We start from the raw sequence: 24,053 nt of genomic DNA, 5'->3' as shown, positions 1-24,053 counted from the left end.
CATAGTAAAGGTTGAGTTATTCAATAACTTCCTACTATGATAAAGGCTCATTATGTTTGACTAGAATTCATTTAACATTCAAATTAAATGGTTAATAAAACTTATTAACTCTGAGTGGATTTACTTGGAGAAAAAAAAATCAACACTAGTTAACTTCAGTAAAGGTTTGCAGTCTTTTATTCGACATTCCTTATAAAATTAACATTAGTCTACAAATACACTATTCTATTTAGTATTGCATAAAAGACCATTCTTTTTCTCCTCGAGGACAACCTACGTATAGGCATAACCTTTGAACATGTATATTCCTTTTGGGTTTGTTTCAACACATGCATCTTAACATACCCAAATCCTAAAATGTTGTAAACTAGTTTATTACACTTCTACAATCCAAAATTATCTCCAAGGTAGTTTTGGAGGGAATAACGTTCACAATGCAATCTCTATTGCACGTCCTCACCAGAGAATGGCAATGATGTGTAACTTATTAATGATGTGACCATGTCTAACAAAATACTCATCATTAATGTGATTAAGTCCTAACAAGGTCATATTTCTCCATAATTTCACCCAAGTTGTATCTAATGCTTAAAGCTGAAATATAATCTCATTTCATATCAATTTGGCATAGTACTAGAATTTTTGTACTTTCATGATCTGATTATAATATGTCTTGATAGACTTGCCTAACTGATCTGAACTTTAGTCTAACTTTTTTGAACTTTTCAGAGAATTGATTTTAGCTACATTAGATAAAGATACTCATACACTAAATATCTATAAATCCAATTGAAGACATATTTACGATGTTTGTATGATTTTTACATTTACCAGACCACTTGGGTCAAAATGTGTAAGTCAAACGTGTTCTTTAGTTTAACTTTATCCAATAAGATTCAATGACTATTTTGCATGAAAGGAAAGATCTTCAAGCGCGTAAAGTAATTTGACTCTAACTCTTAGAGAATTACCTGTACTAGTCATTTCATTAAAATTGATGAAAATCAACTTTAATTCCCAAAGAGAAGTATTTCTAAGGAGAAAATAATTTATCTTTCTATTATGCGTTCAATAATCCTAAATGTCTCAATGTAGTATTTGTATATGTTAAACATTTTAACACACTAATTGTACTTATCTAGGGCTGAACATATTTTCAAATAACTCTTGAAAATATGCTTTATTATATAAAATATTCATACCTTATGAATTAATTAGTAATAAAGACTTGAGAGATTGAATTTCTCTAATGGTGATGAAACTACCATGTTCATGATAAGTAACAATTATGACATCTCATGTTTCCCACTACACTAATTGAGATAGGCTTCTTGGTGCCAACATGTAGAAATCATTCTACATCATTAAGTATATTCCAAAAATTACAATCTAATTGTAATGAAGAAAAATTTGATAGTGAATCTTCAATCGACTATCTAGGTGCGAATCTTTATTCTCCACCAATAATTCAATAAATAAATTTACTTTCATTCTTATCTTTCTTCTAAAAAAAATTCCCCATAGTGTATGTGGCTCCCAAACTAATTTGTAAACAATTTCCTCATAGTTCTCGTCACATAGTTTAGTTTCTTGGATCATAATACTTAACCTTGAAATTATTTAGATAATTATCTAAATTAAGCTTATATTAACTTCAACATCTCATAGGTTATTGTCTTGTCTTTTATCTTCTAAGGTAGACATCCAATATATCAATTAGGAGATAAATATAATCTATCTCTCCAATTGTTATTTATCAATCACATGGTTCATGAACAATTCATGAAGTGGCAACAAGACTGTGAGAACATTTCTCAGTTAAAAACAAATTCTGAAGAATAACTATCATTAAAATAGTGTCTATGGTACTTTTCCAAGTAATACTTTTTCTCTTGACTTTTCAGTAATTCAAAGTTAAAATTATAAGAGAAAATGACATAATATTGAAATATATAAAGTATATTAGTTAACATTATGCAATCAAATATTCATTCAAATTTAGCATTAAATTTTGTTGAACCCTATAAATCATGTTTAATGCAATGATACTTCAGTGATTTAGAACAAGTGTCGCCGAAGGGTAGGCCAAATGGTCCTTCACTGGATTGAGACATTCTCAACCAAACATTATACCAGAATAACTCTTATTCCTTTCATGTTTAGTTACCATTATTTGGTCAGGACAATATTAACAACTTTATTATGTTCTTATAAGTGTAATCCATCATTTTAGATCTTATAGTTCTATTCCAACAAGCTTACCGAAGGGAATGTCAATATTGGAAACAAAATACTACAATTGTATACATTGCCGAAGTTTACCTAGATGTTGACCCATGCAAACACCTTCTGAAGGAAGGACGCTTCCAAGGAGCCATGAGGGCAAGCACGAGTCTCATGGTGTAGACCAATAATGGAGACCGCAGGATATGTTGACACATATTCTTCTTCCACTTATTATAAATACTTTCTCTAATCCACCTTGATCTTGACCTATGCAAACATCTTCTGAAGGGAGGACGCTTCCAGGGCAACATAGGCGAAGCATGACTCCCACGATTATTAGGGCTGATGCCCTAAATCTCGTAGAGTCTTATAGTTTGTAAACATTGTTGAACAAACTCATCATGTATTTAATAGAATTTATGATATTTTGTTCATTGTCTATAAAATATATGATATTTTAGTTGCATTAACCACAAACCAATAAACTAACATCCAAGGTTGTCTTTGTAACTTAAACATGTATATGGAGACATATGGGTGGATCATGTTTAAGTGATAACCTAAAAGGTCTGTATTAGATAGATAAGGTTAGGTACCTTATCCTAGTGAAACTACGAGTATGGTCCGCTTTGTAGGTGTTATAATTGTTGTAACATGCTGCAAATGATATGATCCTGATCATTCATGTATTAGACATGTGAGCGAGAATATTCTATACAAATAAGTTTGTATAAGACTAGACCATGAAATGTTTAGTCTCATTGTATAACGTCGTTCATAATAGAGACTTACATTTCACCAGGATGACCATAGGTAACATGACTTGAATCCTCAGTGAGTTGTAAACTCCTGCCTATGAGGGCGATCCTTTGATTTGTATGAGTGAGAGTGACCAGATCGTCGATTCAACAAGCCTACCATTTTGGGGATTCATCTGATTGAGGAGTTGGGAACATAGCTACACAAGATCGAATTCACTCCTTCCCCGAGGCAGGGGTAAGTAGATAAATGGTTCCCTTAAGGGTTGATTCCGGGTCTTGAACAATGTGGTGGCACACCCTCTCTTGGCACGAGAGGGGTTTAGTCATAGTAGGACTATGATCTATTGTTCATTAGAGGGATCAGTGGTACTTAAGGAGTTAGATGTAACTACAGGGACAAAATGGTAATTTGACCCAACTGTACTTACGAGCAATTTATGAAGGGTCATCATATTGTTGATTGGTTATATCCAATGGACACAAAAATATATTTGTAGTGTGAAGAGTGCAGCTGCCGGTCTTTAGTGGAGTGTCCGGTAGTTAACGGATGGTGATTAATGTAATTAAAGAGTTTAATTGATTATTCAAGCACCATTGGAGTTTTAAACTACAGGTCCATAAGGTCCCCTTGGTAGCTCAATAGGATTTAGTTGAGAATCAGTTTTTGGATTAATTTAAATTGTTCATATTAATAGAGGGATTCAATTATATATGATACAATTAAGTTGTTTCAATTATATGTGATACAATTATCCTAATGTATTTCATTATAGCTTAATGGGAGTAAATAAATATTTGAGTGAGATTCAAATATAGTTTCTATGAATTGGATTCATAGTTGTTAAATTTAATATATATATATATATATATATATATAATATGATAAGTTAGTTATCATATTTATATTTATATTATTATTATTATTTTAATAATAAGGAAGTGGGAGTTACAACTCCCTTCCCCATCTTTTCTCTCCAATGTGGGGTGGTTATTTTTTATAGGAAGGAGAATTAAAAAATAGTTTTTTCTTCTTCTTCCTAACATCAATGTTAGACGATTGAGAAAAAAAAGGACATTATGTGGCTTTTGAGTTTTATGTGATAGTTCTCAATATTCTTCCTCTACATATTAAGCTTTTCCTCTTAACCAAAATAGTCAGAGGCCACCACTTCTGAGTTCTCACCCTGAGAATACCAAGGTTACGATTGTGGTAGTGTCCGGGTTTTGGTTTGAGATTAATCTTGAAGAAGGTCTTCAAGAATTTCGTGATCCGTTTGGGGAAAACGTGAAGAAAAATGTCTTCAAATGTGAGGTTTCTTGAAACCCTTTTCTTTTAAAGCATGCTGTAATTTAGTTGTAAATGCATATCTTATTGTTTGTTTATTGTAAACTTTATATTCAATGAATTATGGAATTTGGTCGATCCGTTTCCGCTCAAGGATATCTCATTAGAGTTCCTTCCATGAATCTTCCTAGAGAATGCAAGAGAGACGATATATCATAGTATTTTGAAATAGGGGTTTCATTACTTAGACAAACTTACGCTAAATCATTTATCCAAGTTCTAATTTAGCTTACCAAAACATAACTCTTATGTTTGGACAGTTGACATAATGTGAAAATATCCAAGTTCGTTAAACTCTTTAATAAACTAATCACATTATGTTATAATAAAAGTTTGACTAATTCAACTCATAAGTCAATTTCCAAGTAAGGGCATTTCGTTACCGTTAGCTTAAATACCTAGTCTTAAATAGAACTTTCCTTAGACAGAGTTCCATTATAGGCAATATTTTATATTTAAATCTTTTAATTTGCTCATTTTAAACCATTTAAAACTAAATTAAAAAATCTATATTTAATCTAATCTCATTAGATAAACATGTAATTTATTTTATTCTAATCTCATTAGAATTTTAATAAAGATAAATCAAAGTTCTAAACTATTTAAAATTTGAATATAATTTTACCTTTATTCAAGTAAGAACCTAATCTCATTAGGGAAGCATGCAATACAAATAGAAAGATAAACTAAAATCAATTTTGTCTTTAATTAAGCAAGATCTTAATCCTATTAGGAAAGCTATTTCTATTTTCTAATCTCATTAAAATAATATAAAGATAAACTAAAATTAATTTTATCTTTAGCTAAGCAAGATCCTAATCTTATTAGGCAAAAATTCAATATTTCTAATCTCATTAGAAAATTATAAAGATAATTTTAAATTATAAACTATTTAAAATTAAACTAAAAATTATCTTTATCTAAGAATGGAATTTTACTTAGCTCTTCATTTAATTATCTAATATAACTCTTATATTTTAATTAAAGAAGAATCTCTACATAAATCTCTACAACAATTTAAATATAACTCTTATATTTAAAATTAAAGGAGAATCTCTACATGCATTTAATTAGGAATTACCCTAACAATTTAAATATAGTGCTTATATTTAAGTAAAAGAGAATCTTTACATGCATAAAATTAGGAATTATCCTAATAATTTAAATATAATATTTATATTTAAATAAAAGAAAATCTCCACAACATGTATTATTAGGAATTATCCTAGTAATTTAAAGGGTTGTTTTTAAATATAGAAAAATAAATCAAAATATTTACAAAACATAGCAAAATTTTAGAACTATTAATAATAGATACTGATAGACAGCCAGTGACATTGTTAGACACTGATAGAAGTCTATCAGTGTCTATCAACTCTATCATTCATAGTTCCGAAATTTTGCTATATTTTGTAAATATTTTTAATAGTTTTACCATTTAAAATAATTTTTCTAACTTAAATATAACACTTATATTTAAAATAAAATGCATGATATGCTTAATGGTGGGATTTTAATTTTGATGGCATACTTTATGCAACATTTTTTTTTTAGAAAAATTAATTTAAGTCATACATCTCATGCATAATTAAATTAAAATAACAAAATTGACCAGCATATTGAGTAGATCCTAGAAATTAAAGACAAAATTTAAAATTACAATAATTTGAATTTTCAAGACATATCTTGGTCTTCAATTTCTTCCTTGGCCATCAAAATTTAGGGTTTGAAACACCTAAATTTAATCTCTTGAAGCTTCAGCCGGCAGCGACACATACTTACCAAATGCTTTAATGACGTACAATAGATGACCGACAACAAAATTGCTAGATTTTTCAGATTTTTTTAATTAGAAAAATACATGATTTTCCCAAAATTTACACTATTTTTTCATCCAAATAAATGAAAAATATATATAAAAAAAACCCTAATCCTTAAGCATTTTTCAATTGATCTAATCGAAACTTTAAAATCTAATGCCCAAATATGCCTAAACAATCAATTTTGAAAATCACAATTAAAATCTCATACATCACATGTATTTATTTTAAAAGTAACCCACCATTCCTGATTTTTAATTCGGATCAAGAATCAAAGATTGGCTCTGATACCAATTGAAAGGAATTAAATCTCGGCGAAAACATGTGATTGTGTCTTTTGATTCTTTGAATGAATTAAAAATACAAATAATTGAGAAAAAGGTTGAGCTATGTACTTTTGTGGATCCACAATTGCAACAAAAACTCTTCTTGAAATTGGTTGTCTCCTTTTTTAAATTTTTTTTAATTCTACAAGATATTCCTTGCTATGACTTTGGCAAGGATTCGGTTTGTGAGAATAGTTTCTTGAAAGAATATAGCGAATGGGTAGCAAAGAGCTAACCTGCAAAAAAAAAAAAAAAAAAAAAAAAATTGTGTGTGTGCATGGATAGAGGTGAAAAGAGCTACCTCGTCTAGTTAAGGCTTCGAGAGAAAAGAGTTGATAGTTCCTGACAGTTGAGTGCGAAAGCTAGCCCTCTAGGTAAAATAAATGTCTTCTATGTTTTGTGTGCATGAGTTTAGGTACCCTTGTCTTAGTGTTTCCCTTTTTTTTTTTTTTTTTTATAAGTTTGGTATATCCAAGGTTGATAACCGAGCAAGAGTAGGGAAAAATAGATTGAGGGTCTTATAAAACCTTTTCGGGTCGTACAAGCTTAATTAGCAAGACTCTAGGCTCACTCATGCATAAATAGATTTAAAATGATTCTTAAAAATGTGCTTCATTGATTGATTGTAATCAAATTTCATTCTTGATTGCAAATTTCATCCTAATTGACTGTTGGAAATAGAGTAACAACTTTTGCAACTTGAGCAAGCATGTTTTTGAATGAATGATATATTTGCTTCAATGTACGCTTCTATCTTGCTCGGGACGAGCAAAAATTAAATTGGGGTGTTAGGTAACTCTCAAAAAGAGCTATAATTTCTAACTTAAATTAGGCTCATTAATGGATTTTATGTGTGAATTATCCTATTTTGTAGGTATCGAGCAACCAAAAGATAGAATTGACCATTTGATGAGAACGGGGTTAATTTGAAGCTCTCAAATAATTCTTGCATTGATTGCATGATCTAATGTGTAATGACCATGCTCTCAAATCTTTTGGCCAAGACATCAGGTATGCTTACCAAAATGTAAACTTGGACCTTATCATTAGCCTTCGTCCACATCTCGTATGCATCACGAACATTTCGTGTTGGATTAGGGGTTGGAACTTGAGACCAATCCTTAGTCAAGATGATGTTGAGTTCGTTAACCACAAAAAAAGTTTTAATTGAATCTTTCCAAGTCGTATAATTAAACTCGGTCAAAATACTATAGGCAAATATCGGAAAAATACAGTTTCGAATTTTTGTTGGAAAGAAACAAATTTATCTACATTAGATTTTAGCGTAACTGTAAAACATCCAATCAACTTAGCAAAAACTACATTAACCCAATTTAACATATAATTTTTGCAATGATGCTTCAGTGATTTAAGAAAAAAGCCACTGAAGGGTAGTTAGTTATCCTTTCACTAAACTGAGACACTCTCAACCAATTATTACACCAGAATAACTCTTATTCCTATAAAGATCAGTCATTATTGATTTAATTAAGAGATCATCAACTAGCTTAACAATTTCTCGTAAGTGTGACCATTCATTTTAGACCTTAGAGTTCTACCCCAATGAGCCAACCAAAGGAAAAACTGAGTAGGGCAAAAACTAAAGCGATCCTATCTATTTCTGGAGTTCGCCTTGATATTAACCTAATGAACAAAACATCCGAAGGGGGACGCTCCTAGGGTGCCTCAAGGCCGTGGAAGAAGATATCACGGTGCAAACTAACGAAGGAGATCGTAGGACATGTTGACACACATCCCTCTCCCACTTACTATAAATACTCTCTCCATTCACCTTGATTTTGACCCATTCAAACACCATCCAAAGGGGGACGTTCCCAGGGCACCTCAAGACCAAGAATGAGTCTCACAGTGTGAACATTAAGGGAAAAACATGAGTAGAAAAATTGACATATCGTATATATATTTTTCCTCGTACTGAATATTTTTTAAAAAATTTAGGGTTTATTTAACTTAGGAAAAATATGGCTAATTATTTTTACTAAATGATCGTTTAAATTTGCCTAATAGTAACACTTACTTTGCATAGTTAAACAATTTTGATTAATGTTCGTTAAACACTTTAACAAACTTTAATCAACAATTGTATGCTTGTAGAAAATCTATCTAATTCACCTTTCCAGGTCAGTTCTCAGGTAGGGGTGTTTCGTTTTCGTCAACTTAGCCTTAGTCAAAAGGTCCCTTATAGATACGTTTGCTACAATTTTAATCATTTATTAAAATAAGTTTAATTCTATTAACTGATTAAAAAAATTAAATTAATTTCTAATCTCATTAGAAATTTGTGATCTTAGGTCTATGTGAATCATATTTTAAAATGACTTTAAAAAATGATTTTACCTAAGTTTGCATGCAACTCTGAATTATTGATTTTAATTTTTAATTTCATTTAATTATAATGATTATAAAATAAATGAAATAAATTAAAACCATTCATTGCATCGAATAACATATTTAATAAAATTATAACATTTATAAAATTATCTAAAGTAATATCCTGCATCATGCAATTCCCATTTCATTACTAAACATACATAACACCTATATATTAAAGTAATGAAATAATTAATAACATACAATACATCCATACGTTCAACTATATAATATATATTTTATAATATAAATGATGCATGACTATGTTATTAATGCATGCAAGCATATAGTATAATACTTATATTATATGATGCATGAACATGCTATAAAATTAAATCATGCAACTATATATTATAACGCTTATAATATAAATAATATATGAAAAACGTATAACCTATGGTGAGATTTTACTATATGGCATACATTATGACATAAATTAAATCATACATCATATGCATAATTTAAAACAACAATTTATGGACCAGCATTGGACTCCTAAACTATTAATTAAATTAATATAACATTTATATTAATTTAATTAATCAAAAGTCTAACTATTACAAATTAATAGTCAAACCGGTTTGAAACAAGTGAACCGACCCTCGAACTACACAAGCTGGACTGCCCAACCTNCCCAACCTCTAAACTGGCCACGAATTGCTCGAACCAAGTGAACCGGATGCAAACCAACTGAGCCACGAACTGAACCGTGCACGAACCAGACACTGAATCAGCCTATTCTCTGTCTTCGAGCATCGTGACGTTGTACCCTAGCGTCGCGATGCTACAGAAAAGAACTTCGTCCACCACATCGGAGTGTCGTGACGCTAGGGCACAACGTCGTGATACTACTGTACAGTCGCCTACTATACAGATTCGAATTCTTTCGTTTCTACTCTGATTTGGGCGTCAAAAATATTACGAACAACCCAATACTTCAATAATACAAACTCGATTGCAATTAATGTCAAAAAACATAAGGTCTTTACATACCAAATCGTAAAATTAAAGCAGTATAACTAAAGTCTAATCCCGAAACATTCATAAGTCGCAAACCAACATATATTCCATACATTCATCACGTGAACAAATTACAAAATGCAATACCCACCATAATTCTGTAAAAAAAATCCTGAAAAATTAAAAAAAATTGTGAAAAAAAACCTGGCTCTGATACCAATTGAAAGAAATGGTAAAGGTTTGCAGCGGAAAGAAATCAGTCCCAATGTTACAATTTTCACAAAATCCCAATTTTACAGAAACATAAAAATTATGCATTTCAATAAAGTTTACAACGTGCAAATTCATAGAAGAGTTTAGGGATGAAGAATGCTTACCCTCGTGGCCAATCTTCTTCGTGAATTCTCTTGATTCGATCACTTCGATCAAGACAAAACGATCTCCAAAATCGAAATCCCAAATGGCTACCACCACAAATGGAACCTCCTGTATTCTCTTTAGGATTTAAGAGTTCAAGAATTGCGAGCTCTGAATCTTGGAAGAGGGAGGAGAGGATGAGAAGGAGAAGAAACACACTTTATTCTCTGTAAATTTGTGGGAGTTTTCTAGAGAACTCTCACTGACCTTCTGCATCAAAAGTGCTAGAGAGAGACCAATCTCCTTTCCCATTCAACACCACAATTGATGGAGAGGAAAAGTAGGAGAAAGTTATTTTCATAACTCCCTCATTTAATTTAATTACAAATTAAATTAAATAAAAAATGTATAAATATACTAATTAACTTATTATATGTGTATATAACTATATGTTATATCAAATATAGCATATAATTTATAGCTTTTATATTGAATAAAATACAATATAAACTATAGTTTGTATTTCTCTCACTTAATCATGGTTTTTAGTACAATTTATATTTATACTAAATTATATGAATCTCATCCATATAATTAGTATTTGAATCAAATTTAAATATTTAATTCCTCTCAAAATAAATTTTATATCATAATGTATCAAATACATTATAAATTATTTCACATATAATTAATTTAAATAATTATATCATATATAATTAATTCTCTCAATTAATTTGAACAATTCAAATTAATCCAAAATTAATTATCAATAATCTCTGTTGAGCTACGGAGGAGACCTTATGGATGTGTAATTTGAAGCTTAAATGACATTTGGATAATTAATTAAACTCTTTACTTAAATTACCCAACATCTATTAATTGCCGGTCGCTCACTAAAGATCGACAACTGCACTTTTCGTGCTGCAGATATATTTTTATTTCAATTAGATATAAATAGTCAACAGTGTGATGATCTTTCACAAATTGCTCGTAAGTACAACTGAGTTAAAATTACTGTTTTGCCCTTATAGTTACTACAACTAATCCCTCTAATGAACAATACTATGATTTAAGTCCCTTCGGGTCAATAAAGGGTGTAGCCATATTGTTCAAGCTTAAGAATCAGCCCTTAATGGAGCAATTTATTTACTTACCTGACATTAAAGAAAGAGCGAATTTTGTTTTGTGTAGCTGTGTTCTCAACTCCCCAATCAGACGAATCCCAAAATGGTAGGCATATTGAGTTAGTGATCTGACCAATTTTACCCATACAAATCAAAGAATCGCCTTCCTAGTCAGGAGTTCACAACTCACTGAAGATTCAGGTCATATCACCTATGGTCATCCTAGTGAAATAGAAGCCTTTATTATTAACGATGTTATATAATGAGACTAATCATTTCGTGGTTTGGTCTTATACAAACTTTTTATATAGGATAATCCCACCCACATATCTCCACATGAATGATCAGGATCATATCATTTGTAGTACTTTACAACACTTGTAACCTCTACAAAGCGGGTCGTATCTATAGTATCATCAGGATAAGGTACCCAACCTTATATATCTACTACAGATTGTTTAGGTTATCATTTAAATATGATCCACCTGTATGCCTCTACGTACATGTTTAAATTATATAAAATAACCTTGGATCTTAGTTTATTAGATTGATTGCATGCTCATAAAATAATAGTTATTTTTTTAATAACAATTTGTTTATACAATGTTTACAAACTACAAGAATACAAGAGAGATTTAGGACACCAATCCCAACAATTTCATGGTTTGCAATAGACATTGTATATTGTTGATAGAAAGTGATAAAAGTCTATTAATGTTCATTGAATAATAATAGTGAGTGATAGCCAATAATGGATTATAGACTGATAGTTGTATGTTTAAATGGGTGAAATAGGAACATGAACATCAAACAATAATACAAGATTAGAACAAACATTTGAGGATAACAATATGCATCTCATTAGATGTAATACAAACTATAAAAAAGTAATTAGATGCATCTCTTTAATGAAATCAACTTCACGTCATTTATATCTTTTGTCTCGTGAAGTAACTTCACAAGACAAATAGCATGGTTGAGAAATCACGACGCTGTGGACAAGGAAGAAGCCATAGACGGACACAAGCAGAAAATCAAAGAAGAGAATCGAGGAAGAACCGTAGACCTATACACACATAAAATCAAAGAAAAAATTGAGGAAGAAGTTGTACCATGGTCGAGGAAGAACGTCTTCGATGAAGAAGAACACCGAGGAAGAAGACGTCATAAATGAGGAAGAAGGCGGAGGAAGAAGACGTGGATGACGAAGAACGTCGAAGAAGAAGCTGAAGAACGACGGGAAAGAAATCGTAGATGAGGACACGCAGATTTCAAATCGAAAGGATATTTTAGGAATTTTGAAAAAAAAACTTCTCTTCCTTTGACAATTTTTTTGTTATAGATGGTAAATACTTTTGTTTTGTTTTGTTTTTTTTTTTTTTTCTATTTATAAGAATTACTCTTTAAATTGTCTAAAAAAATTGATCTAAAGATCAAGGAAAAAAAAATGAATGAGAATGTGTGGTCATTTAGCAAAGGACGCAGTTATATTGGAAGAGATTTGATCAATTTTTTTATAGTATTTGATGTTTTGATAATATAAGGATAAGAAAGGAAAAAAAAAAAAAGGAGGAGGATATATTCACCCTTTGAAAGAAACGTGTTAAAGAAAAAAAAGAAAAAGAAAAAAAAAGAGTTATTTGTTAGATTATCTTGGCCTATTTTCCTTGAGCTTCTGAATCAGAAGTTCGTCTGTATTGCGATTTGGCCAAGCCGTCCCCCACCTGTGCTTTGCTTGTGTTTCTTCTTCTGGGTATTGTGGTATGGACTTGGTTATCGATTTCAAAGCTGTCTTGTTTCAAAGCAAACGTGATCGTTGATATGCCATCAGCCCCAGCTCCAGTTCCACCCCCACAACCCTTCTCCAATCTTGCTCACCTCAACAAATCTACGGCTCTTCCTGACTTTTTCCTTGCGGCTCTATCACTTTTCGTTTTCTTCTCTTCTTCCTCCTCCTCCAAATCCTTCAAATTTCCTGCTTTCTCTATTCAATTAAACCCTCGCCGTTTTCTCAAGATACCCTCCAATTCCATGCCCCTCTCACAATTTCCCAACTCCAAATCCTTATCCTTGACCTTCACCTCTCCTCAATCCCTCTCCGAATGGCTTAAACCTCGCCTCCCCTCCGATTCTTTTGCTTCTTGGGGCGTAAACCCTGGTACCAAGAACGTCCACAACCTCTGGCTCGAGATCTCCCAAGGAGAAACTTCCCTTGCCGATTCCAACCCTCCCATCCGCACCCTTCATGTCCTTTCTCTACGAATTCTTGATAATCATCACCGGGTTCTCGTTGAATCCCACCAGCAACTCTCTGATGGCACCCTACGGAATCGAAACCGACCCTTGTCTGAGAAAATGAAGCCCAATGAGACCCCTGAATCTGCCGTCTACCGGGCTGTCAAAGAAGAGCTCGGTTCCATTATTGGGGATTCCGATTGTTCTCAAATTGTGAGGATTGTTCCAGATTCCTATAAAATGAAGATTGAGGAGCGCAACTCGGTTTCCTACCCTGGTTTGCCGGCTTGTTACGTTTTGCATTCGATGGATGTTTGGGTGGAAGGTTTACCCGAGGGAGAGTTCTGCACTGTGGAAGAGGAGGAATACGGAAATTCTGAGGAGACGAGCATTGCGGACCAGGCTGTGTCCGTCAAGAAGCATTTTTGGAAGTGGGTTAGTCCTGATTCTGTGGATTTTTGAGTTCACTATACTACTGCTTTACTGCTTTCTGTCTTACATGTTACATCATCATTTCCAACCCTCTGATCCTAATCATTATTGCAGTGGACAGATGATTAGTTTTTCTCTTTTTCTAATTCCATAAGCAGCAATTTGTTCTATTTCGTTCGTTTGTTAACATTGGATCTAACTTGGTGAAAGGCTAGTTTCACATGAATACTAATGAAAGCTTAAAATTTGTAAGCAAGCACAGTTGCACCAGAAGGTAGTGGGGAATAAAGGTTTCTAGCCTTTTTCGACCATGGTTTGGCATTGGAGCAGATATTCTTCTCATATCAGTTAGATCTTAAAGGCAATAAACTTTGGATAAAAGTGTATCAGTACATACAGTCTATAGTCAGGCGCCCATGGATATTAACAAGCTGAGGAAACATTAGGAAACTTGGATTATTCACTTCATATACATTCATCAACATTCTAGGCCTTCTTTTTCTGCCATAGTATCCATATGGAAAACAGTGTTACCTGGTAGATGACCTTACTTGAAGTCTTGAACCGAGGTTGTACACATATGTCTTTGAGGGACTGTTTGGGACGTTGAGATGATATAGAATGTGGGGAGTTTTGATGTGTTTTGATGTTTGGGGAGTTTTGATCGATTATGTTCAAGACTGAGATGATATACGATACACGGATGGAAAATGACGGTGAGATATGAAACGCGTTCTGAAAATGGATCCACAAACAATTAAAATCGGTGAGATACGATAATAGGCCTCCAAACACTAAGATGATATAAGATGTGGGGATATACAATCTCATGTTGAGCCTCCAAACAGTCCCTGAGTTCTAAGAGATCGGATAGAAAGTTACCATTTGTCCCCATTGATATTTAGTGAGGTTGTCTTGGAACTTGAAAGACTCTTATGGAAAGGTTTTGCTTGCTCCTCTACTTCACATTTGTGGAAGTCAATGTAAGCCTACCAATGACATGGAGCAGGAGAAGTGGCTTCTTGGTTCAAAGAGAGGAAGCCTGGTCTATGAGAAAGCACCATGATGCAGCCTTTAAACGGACCGAATTAAACCGGGCAACTCGACTCTGAGAAGAACTTTAATTTAGAAGATATATTGATTTCTTTTAAACCATAGATCAGAAAGCAAGACCTTGATTGCATTTACCTAAAGCAAGGAAGCTTGTGAATTCCACTCAGAGCCACATAAAAGTGAATTCCACTTAGAGGCTTAGAGCCACATTTACCCAACTAATATTGAAGAGATCAAATAAGAGCCTCCGACAATGGTGAACATAAGAACACTCAAGAAAATATATGGACGAGAGATCCCTCATTAGTCATTCTTAAAACATAGAAAGTAGACCGACGGCCTTAGGCATGTAGACGAATTTTTCCTTTGCAAAACTTCCGAAGTGTTGAGGCTCCCATTAAGCAAAATCCTTGCCAAAATATCAAACAATTAATTTAGATCTCATTGGGTAATAATTTGGTTTTTATTTTTAAATTTAAACTTATTTCATCTACATTTCTTACCATGATTTGTAACTTTTTCAAGTACAATGGTTGAATTCTTAGTCAAATTCCAAAAACAAAAATAACTTTTTGAAAGCAATTTTTTTTTAGTTTTTAAAATTTAGCTTAGTTTTAAATTAGTAATAAAAAGTAGATAACAAACGAAGAAATTTGGAAGTACAAGTAGTATTCATAGACATAATTTTAAAAACAAAAAACTAAAAAACAATGTCAATTGTTTCAAATGTGTTTTATATAATATATTATAAATCATTAAATTAGTTGAAGTTATCTATTAATATTCAATTGAGAATAAAGTATTATTAATTATTTTTATGAACATGATTTATGTTTTAAAATATTATATGATTATTATTTTGTAATATTATATAATTTATAATTCATTAAATATGTATTTTTCAAAAAATGAATTGAGTTTATAACATGACCTATTGTATTTCTAAATGTTATCATCTTTATTTAATATATATCTATAATTTAAAATTAAACATTCAAAATATTGATAAAATGAAAATATAATAATATTTTGAAAATTTACACGATTTGGGACACGGAATTTGAAAATAGGATTATTTGCTAAATACATATTTGTTGAATTTTTTGAATTCTAATTTACTTGGGTCTCTTTTGACTTCCAATATGATTTAAAAAGCCATAATTTAACTTGTGAGTTAGCCATAACTTAACATCGTGAATTCTTGTGAACCCAAACTTCACACAATGTGAGTTAGCCATCACTTAGCATTTGAATTCATATTCATCACTGAACTTTAAAGTTTATTTTATTTTGATTTTGAACTTTCAAAATTTTTATTTAGGTTTTCAAGCTTTTAAAATACAATCGTTTGTCACTTGCTATGTTACTTTTTCTTTTTGCTCAATGTTCCTCTCTAATTTGAAAATGGAACAAACTTGGAAGGTTTTTTTTATTTTATTTTATTTTTTAATAAGAAATTTTAAAACTATATGTACTAAATTGAAATTAAACCCAAATCATTAGAACTTAATTGAAAAATAAGGTCCTTTTTTAATATGGATGACCAATTTCATATGGTTAATGTTATTTGTTCAATTTTGGAAAATAATTAAGATGACTCTCTATCATTGTCATAATACATTAAGAGAGTTAATTATTCATATTGTCCCTCACACATCATTAATGAAGGTTCAGAGTGGCAAGTGCGAGTGAGAGAGCCAGGAGTGTGAGTGTGAAGAAGTGACGATGGAAGAGTCCTAGCATGTGAGAGTACTATTGTATTAGATTAAGTGAACACAAGTGCAAGCACAAGAGATGGAGGAGTGTGAGCACAAGAGAGGGAGGAAGAGACCTAGTGTATGGGAATACTATTGTACGAATGACTTTAACTTCACACACTAAAATTACTAAGGAAAGTATTAATAATAAACATGCTCTTAGTGCATTCTGACAATGACAGCGAATCATCCTTGTTCGGTTTTGAGAATGACTATTTTGTTGGTATTGATTGCTCATGTTATCTTAAATTAAACACCAATTTTTTCTAATCAAGTCCAAGTATAAACTTGATTAGAGTGTCCTGAAGAGTATCAGGATTGAACACAGACTTTTATGGCAACTAATTAATGTTGGTCATTGAATGATTTCTACGTTTTAATATTTGTCAATTTTCTATGAGTGTTTTAAACTAATTAAAATGGATGACTTTCTATAAAAAGCTGAAAGGCCAGACAAAGTTAAGCGTAGAAAGTGATGATTAGATTGAAATGCGTTGATGATGCAAATGGGCATGTGTTGAACATAGAAGTGGATATGCGTTAATGATAGACCTGCAACAAAAGTCTAGCAAGCTTGTCTTAATTAACTAACAATTGATAGATGAATGTAGGGTTGAGAAGATTCATCATCATTTGCTCGAGTTTATGTATGAGGATCAGTTCATATCTTTAACTTAACAAAGTAAAGCCATCACTTCTTAGTGGTTAAGCCACATTAATCTTATTTCTAAGATGCATGCTTAAATTAAATGAACAAAAAAGTCATTACTTTTGTGTTTAATGATTTCTACAACCACTTATTCTCTCAAGTAGTTAGCTATTTCTACTTGAACCGATTGATTAGATGGATTCAAGCAATAGAATTGTGCACACATTAAACAAGATGAACTTCTACTTATGCAAAACTCATTAGAATGTTGATTTATTCTTCCCAACCCATTAAAGACTTAGCTATTCATTGTGGGGGGAAAACAAGCACATAGGTGCATAAGAGATGATAAAACTCATGATTTATATTAAGAATAAAATACAAACACAATGTGAATGTCTTAATATAAATTTGAATGAGAAAATAAAAATGGATGAAAGAAATTTGATTGGAGAAATGAAGGTGTCAAAGTCATCAGTCACAATTTCCAGCTTCCTTTGGCTATTGTGATTAGCTCACTGCACTTGTGTTGGAGAATGAAAGATAGATCTCTCCCTTGTCTTCCACTCTTACTAACTCGAAAACTCAAGAATTTCTCCCCATAACTGAAAAAAGAGAGAGCCCCTTAGTGTGCGAGACTTGCACTATTTATAGCTCCAATTGATCGTCCTTCAATGCTCTCTCCAATGATTTCCTGACATACTTTACAATTAATTCCATATCCTACTCTGTCGCTTTTCCTCAAGTCATCAATCCATTGGTTTTGCTGCATTCCTTTTAAATCAACTTCCAATTTACGTTTTAACTGGACATATAATGCACTTCTTACCATTGTGTCATCACCCATGCATTAAATCATCTTCTTGCTGCATACTTTTTTTCAACGTATGGTTTCGTTTTCACCGTATTGTTATGTTTGTCCGGCTTCTTATGCGTTCACCGTTCCAGCACAAACTTTCTCGTTAAGTTCTGCTTTTTGTATTCTAATTCCTACATTTTTAGGGGTTAGAATTGTAACATTCAGGACAATTAGTTTTGCATGTGCTAAATTCAATGATGATATTTTTTTTCATGATATTCTTTTCAAGTCAATACATTTCTATACCTTAATTATTTTATTTAAGAAATAACAATAATTTGTATTTCTACACGTTATCAATCCTTCATCATTTTAAAAACTTAGGACAATTAACATTAACCATCTAAAATTTAGGTCATCTATACCCAAAAAAAAAAGAAAAAAAAAACTGTTTGCAACTAAGCCCAACTATGAGAACTAACAAAAAAAAAAAAAACCTTTGAAACTCTATGGATCAAATTACAAATTAAAATGTTGAAACACCAGCTTTTGTTAAGCTTGGGTTCACAAGAGGCATTTAGAAGAGAGAGCATACTGAGTTATAAATTATGGCTAACTCACAAGTAAACTTGAAATGTGCTCAATTTATTAAGGAAGAGTTGGGATTAATTAAGGAGGTAACTACATAAATGGACCAGACCGTATTAGGGATATATATTTTACTTTTGTCCAGAACTAACAAAGTTTATATTTTTGTCTAGCGGTTACATATAGAAACCCAAAATTTGAAGCTCAATGACTAATATACCCTTATTTATATGTCTAATATTATTTGTCATATCCCTCCCAAGCTTACCTCTTTTATCTAGTAGGAGGTGTGAGGACAATAAATATCATCCTATTGTGTTACTTACTATCTGTCTTGATTTGTTTTACTCTATCTCATTATAATCCCAATGATGGACAAACTTAAACTCTTGTTTTATTACAACCAAATTCAATGTTTATACAAATTTTAATTTCAACTTCCGACTCAATTACATATAACTAAATTCCCAAAATCCCTAAGCAACTAACCAGTAATGTGGGGTGGTAGACCTTGTCTTTTAGTGGCAACCCAAAACTCAACTCTTTTTGTTGCTTGGGGGCTACTTGACCATCATCAATAAAGAATTATAGATGTTAATTCAATAAATATTTTTGTGTTGTTTTCTATTTTGTCTTAATAATCCTAAATCCAATAAACTAACATCCAAGACTGCCTTATGAGTCATAAACTGTATGTGGAGATATACATGAATCAATGTTCAAGATACAACCTAAAGGGTCTATATATATAATATAAGGATAAGACTGAGTACCTTATCTTGGTCACACTATGGATACGACCCACTTTGTGTTTGATACAAACGCAATGATCCAACACATTTGTGTAGGTGACACACGAGTGAGGATATCCTATGAAATGAGCTTGCATAAGACCGCCACTGTGAAATAGTAACCACTAGATGTAAAATCATTAACTAGTTAGGATCCTATTGACTTAGGCAACTTAGTCTTAATCTTGAGTATATTATGAACTTCTGTTCACGAAGGATTGTCCTTTGATTTGTATGAGTGAGGGTGGCTAGTTTTCCGACTCAATATGCCTACTATTTTGGAAATAGGACCAAGTGAGAGCCGCGAACATAATAATACAAGATGTAATTGATTATGGATTGATCTATAATTCAAATTAAGTTGGAAAGTAACATTTGAATGAGATTCAAATAATTAATTCAAGTGAATTAAATTCATAAAGAATTAATTAATTAATAGAGAGGTGTTGCATATATACATATGATGTTTATGATAATTATATATATATANATATATGTATGTATGTATATATATATGTATGTATGTATATACACGTTAAATTGGATTTAATGTATAAATAGTTATTTAATTAATTGTATCAATTAATTAAATATGTGCACAAGGGAAAATTGGAAATAGACTAGGAGAACAGGTTGACCCTTTTCTATATCAAGTCTTCTCTATGACCTTTTTGGGACACACACAGAATACAATAGAATTCGAAGCATTCATTGTGCAATTTTACTAAGCCACAAAAGAAATCATCTTTACTCTCCCAAAAAGTTTTCCTTCTCACCCTCTTCCAATAGTTGGATACCACCTATCTTTCTATTGGAATCTTTGAGAATAACAAAGTTACTCTCGTGGTCATGTTCAAGATTGTTCGAGGAAAGGTTTGTGTTCAAGATCGTTGGAGGAGTCGTTCGTTGGAACATCGAGAGGATCGTTGGAGGAGCTTGGGAATCTACATGGTTCTATCCTTTCCCTACGACATGTTATTTACATGTTTGTTCTGCATTTATTCTATTTTAGTTTACTATTTTTGTTTATGTAAAAACCAATTTGCGGGATGCAAGTCATTCACAATGTTTCTGTTCCGGGATCCAATCCCTTCAATTGGTATCAGAGCCAATTTATTGCATCTTTGTTCTTCGTATTTTTCAAAACAAAAATCAGTTTAGAGGTGGGTTATTAAATTTGCATTTTGAATAAAGGTTTGCCAGATTAGAGGTTTTCAATTTTGGCACCTAGATTACTTTTAATATAATTAAAATATAAGAGTCCATTGTACTTTTTGGACATTTTAATTCTTGCTTCGAGCCTGTAAGTCCGTGTCGATTGAAAGAGCAATGGTTGCTGAAGAGATTAGAAGAAATGGAGGTGTTCGAGGCAAGTTCGGAGACGAAAACAAGCAGAACATAAGCATTCTACCATTCAGCGTCACGACGCTGCTATCACAACGTTGCAACGCTGAAAGGCGAGGCGAAACAAATCGGATTCGTAGTGTTGCAACACTCCGAAGTTTGGCAGAGTCCTAGCAGTGCACGCGCGAGAGAAGACAGTAGCTGAAGTCCTTTTTTTGACTTAGTTTTGTTTTTGTATTTATTGATTAATATTAATTAATTAAGTTGATATAATATTTATATTAATTTAATTAATTAATTTTGCATTAGGGTGCCAAAATCGGTCTAATTTTTTTGCTGTTTAAATTAATTTAATTATGCATTGGATGTATGTTTTGATTAATATTTGAATTCATATTACATATTGTATGTCATATAGATTCAAAAATACCCACCTTAGGATAAACATTTACATGCATCATTATTAAATATAAGGGTTTGGATGCATGATTAAATTAGCATGTTCATGCATCATGATATAAGTGTTAATGTTATAATGATGTATAATTACACTAAGCATGTCCATGCATCATGCTATATATTAAAATTGTTATAATAAATAGTGGAATGATGTATGTGAATGCTTGTTTTTCATGTATGATTTATATGTGTTATATTTATCAAATGAAAATGAAATTTACATTGAGCATGACATTACTTAGATAAATATAATTGTTGTATTTAATCAATATCATTAGATGCAAATTTTATAGGTTTTAATAAAGCATTAAAATATAAGTGTTATAATTTTAATGAGATAGATTAAAATTTGTAATCAAGAGCTACATGTAAACATAGGTTCAAATTAATTTTAAATAGTTTAAAATTGATCAACCAAGACTTATGTTATTTCTAATGGGATTATGAATAAGTTAATCTTTTTAATTTGTTTTAATAGGATTCAAATGAATTTATTCAAAAGATTAAATTTATAAAATAATTACCTATAAGGAACCTTTGTCTAAGGAACATTCTGTCTAGAAGGGAGTATTTAAGCTAACGAAAACAGAACACCTCCACCTGGGAATTGACCTGGAAGGTGAATTGGGCAAATATTTTATAAACATGCATTAAATGATTGATTTTATTAAAGAGTTTAATAAATGAAATCAAGTATTGGTAAATCATTCAATATAAATGTTATATTGAGCAAATTAAAAGGACTTAGATAAATTCATTAGTCGGGTTTTAACTAAGTATAATAAAATCCTTAAAATATTAGAATACGTTAGTGGGAGGAAATTGGTATATGTGATATATCAGATTTCAGCTCTCACATCCCTAAGAATTCACACCTTAAGATCCATACTTGGTTTCGTGCTACCTTGGGTGATGTCTCCCTTCGAAAGTATTTACATGAGTCAATAGCAAGGTGAATAGGGAAATTGTTCGTAGTAAGTAGGAAAGGGAAACGTGTCAACATATCCTATAGTCTCCTCCATTAGGTTGCACCGTGAGATTCCTATAGTCCGCCTGCGTGTCATTCTGGAGCGACCATCCCTTCGAATGACCTGATCATAGGAGTCAGAACAATGCAAACTCTAGTAATGAATAGTGTTTCTTAGGTTAATCTTCAACAATTGTATTTTCTTTTGGTAGCCTGTTGAAGTGTACTTTTGGGATCTGAAAATGAGAGGGTCATACTTACGAGATGAATTAAGCTAGTTAATGAATTCTAGATCAAAACAACGGTAGCTAAAAACTATAGGAATAAGAGTTATTCTGGTATTAGTAATTGGCTGAGATTATCTTGATTTAAGGGAGGAGTAGCTGATCACCCTTTAGTGGCTATTGCTCTAAACCTTTGAAATATCGTTGCAAAAATTAAAATCAAAATCGATTAGGGTTCTATGATTACATGCATTTTTGTTAAATTAATTGGATAATTATGTAATGGGTTATGACAAATATAACTAATACGGTCAATTGATTATTATATGTTTCAACATGTTTTCCACATTCATATCTTTGCTTAAAAACAAAAAATTAACCAGTGAAAACTATGTGACAGTGGAAATCTAACATAAATACAATTCTAGTTATTGATGATCTACGGTTTATGTTGATGGAAGAATGACCTCTAGTCCCCGCTCGAAATGCATCCCAAGCGTTGAAGGATGCTTATGACTATTGGACGAAGGCCAATGACAAGGCTCGAGTCTACATCTTAGCAAGTTTGTCTGAAGTTCTTACCAAAAAGCATGAGGCCATGATGTCTGTGTGTCAGATTATGGAGTTCCTCCAGGAGATGTTTGGACAATCGTCCATTCAGATTTGGCATGAGGCCCTTAAGTACATTTACAATGTGGGCATGAAGAAAAGCCAATCAGTGAGAGAACATGTTCTTGTCCTAATGGTCTAGTTTAATGTTGCCGAAATGAATGGTATGGTCATCGACGAGAAGAGTCAAGTGTCCTTTATTTTAGAATCTCTTCTGAAGAGTTTTCTTTAATTTCGCAGCAATGCAGTTATGAAAAAAATATAGTATACTCTGACTACCCTTCTTAATGAGTTACCGACTTTTCAGTCCCTTATGAAAGGTAAGGGACTAGTAGAAGGAGAGGCAAATGTTGCCCATTCCAAAAAGTTCCATAAGGGTTCATACTCAGTAACTAAGTTTGTTCCTTCATCCTTTGATTCTAAGAAAATCTAGAAAAAGAAAGGAGGAAGGGGAAGGCTCCCACTACTGGGAAAGGCAAGGGCAAGGCTAAGGCTGACAAGGGAAAATGCTTCCATTGTAATGTGGATGGTCACTGGAAACACAATTGCCCCAAGTACCTTGCTGAGAAGAAGAAAGAGAAGGAAGGTAAATATGATTTACTAGTTCTGGAAACTTGTTTAGTGAAAAATTACCCTGATGCCTGATACTTGATCTAGGAGCCACTAATCACATTTGTTCTTCTTTATAGGGATAATTCCTTCCAGCAGCTCGAAGAGGGTGAAATGATACTCAAGGTTGGAACAGGAGACGCCATTTCAGCTTGTGTAGTGGGAGATGCTAAGTTGTTTTTTAGAAGTAGATTTTTTTTTAGAAAAATTATACATTATTCCCAAAA

General features: G+C 32.0%; 1 protein-coding gene across 5 annotated transcripts; it reads left to right on the top strand.

Moving 5' to 3' along the window:
- Nucleotides 1-12,914: 12,914 nt before the first annotated feature.
- Nucleotides 12,915-24,053, top strand: LOC120067121. 5 transcript variants are annotated; one of them, XM_039018544.1, is made up of 2 exons: nt 12,915-13,980; nt 20,473-21,180. In XM_039018544.1, exons 1-2 carry the CDS (start codon nt 13,132-13,134, stop codon nt 20,773-20,775), a joined length of 1,152 nt encoding a protein of 383 aa, XP_038874472.1. In that variant the 5' UTR covers nt 12,915-13,131; the 3' UTR covers nt 20,776-21,180. The 5 variants fall into 5 exon arrangements, 4 of the variants coding, with proteins under 4 accessions (XP_038874472.1, XP_038874474.1, XP_038874473.1 ...); XM_039018546.1 differs by lacking the exon at nt 20,473-21,180 and adding an exon at nt 16,705-19,509 and having other exon boundaries at nt 12,919-13,980; XM_039018545.1 differs by lacking the exon at nt 20,473-21,180 and adding an exon at nt 16,699-19,509 and having other exon boundaries at nt 12,919-13,980.

The sequence above is a fragment of the Benincasa hispida genome, chromosome 12 (genome assembly GCF_009727055.1).
Source record: "Benincasa hispida cultivar B227 chromosome 12, ASM972705v1, whole genome shotgun sequence".
Lineage (NCBI taxonomy): Eukaryota > Viridiplantae > Streptophyta > Magnoliopsida > Cucurbitales > Cucurbitaceae > Benincasa > Benincasa hispida.
Note: the sequence above shows the minus strand (reverse complement) of the source record. Positions and strands in the feature narration are given on the sequence as shown.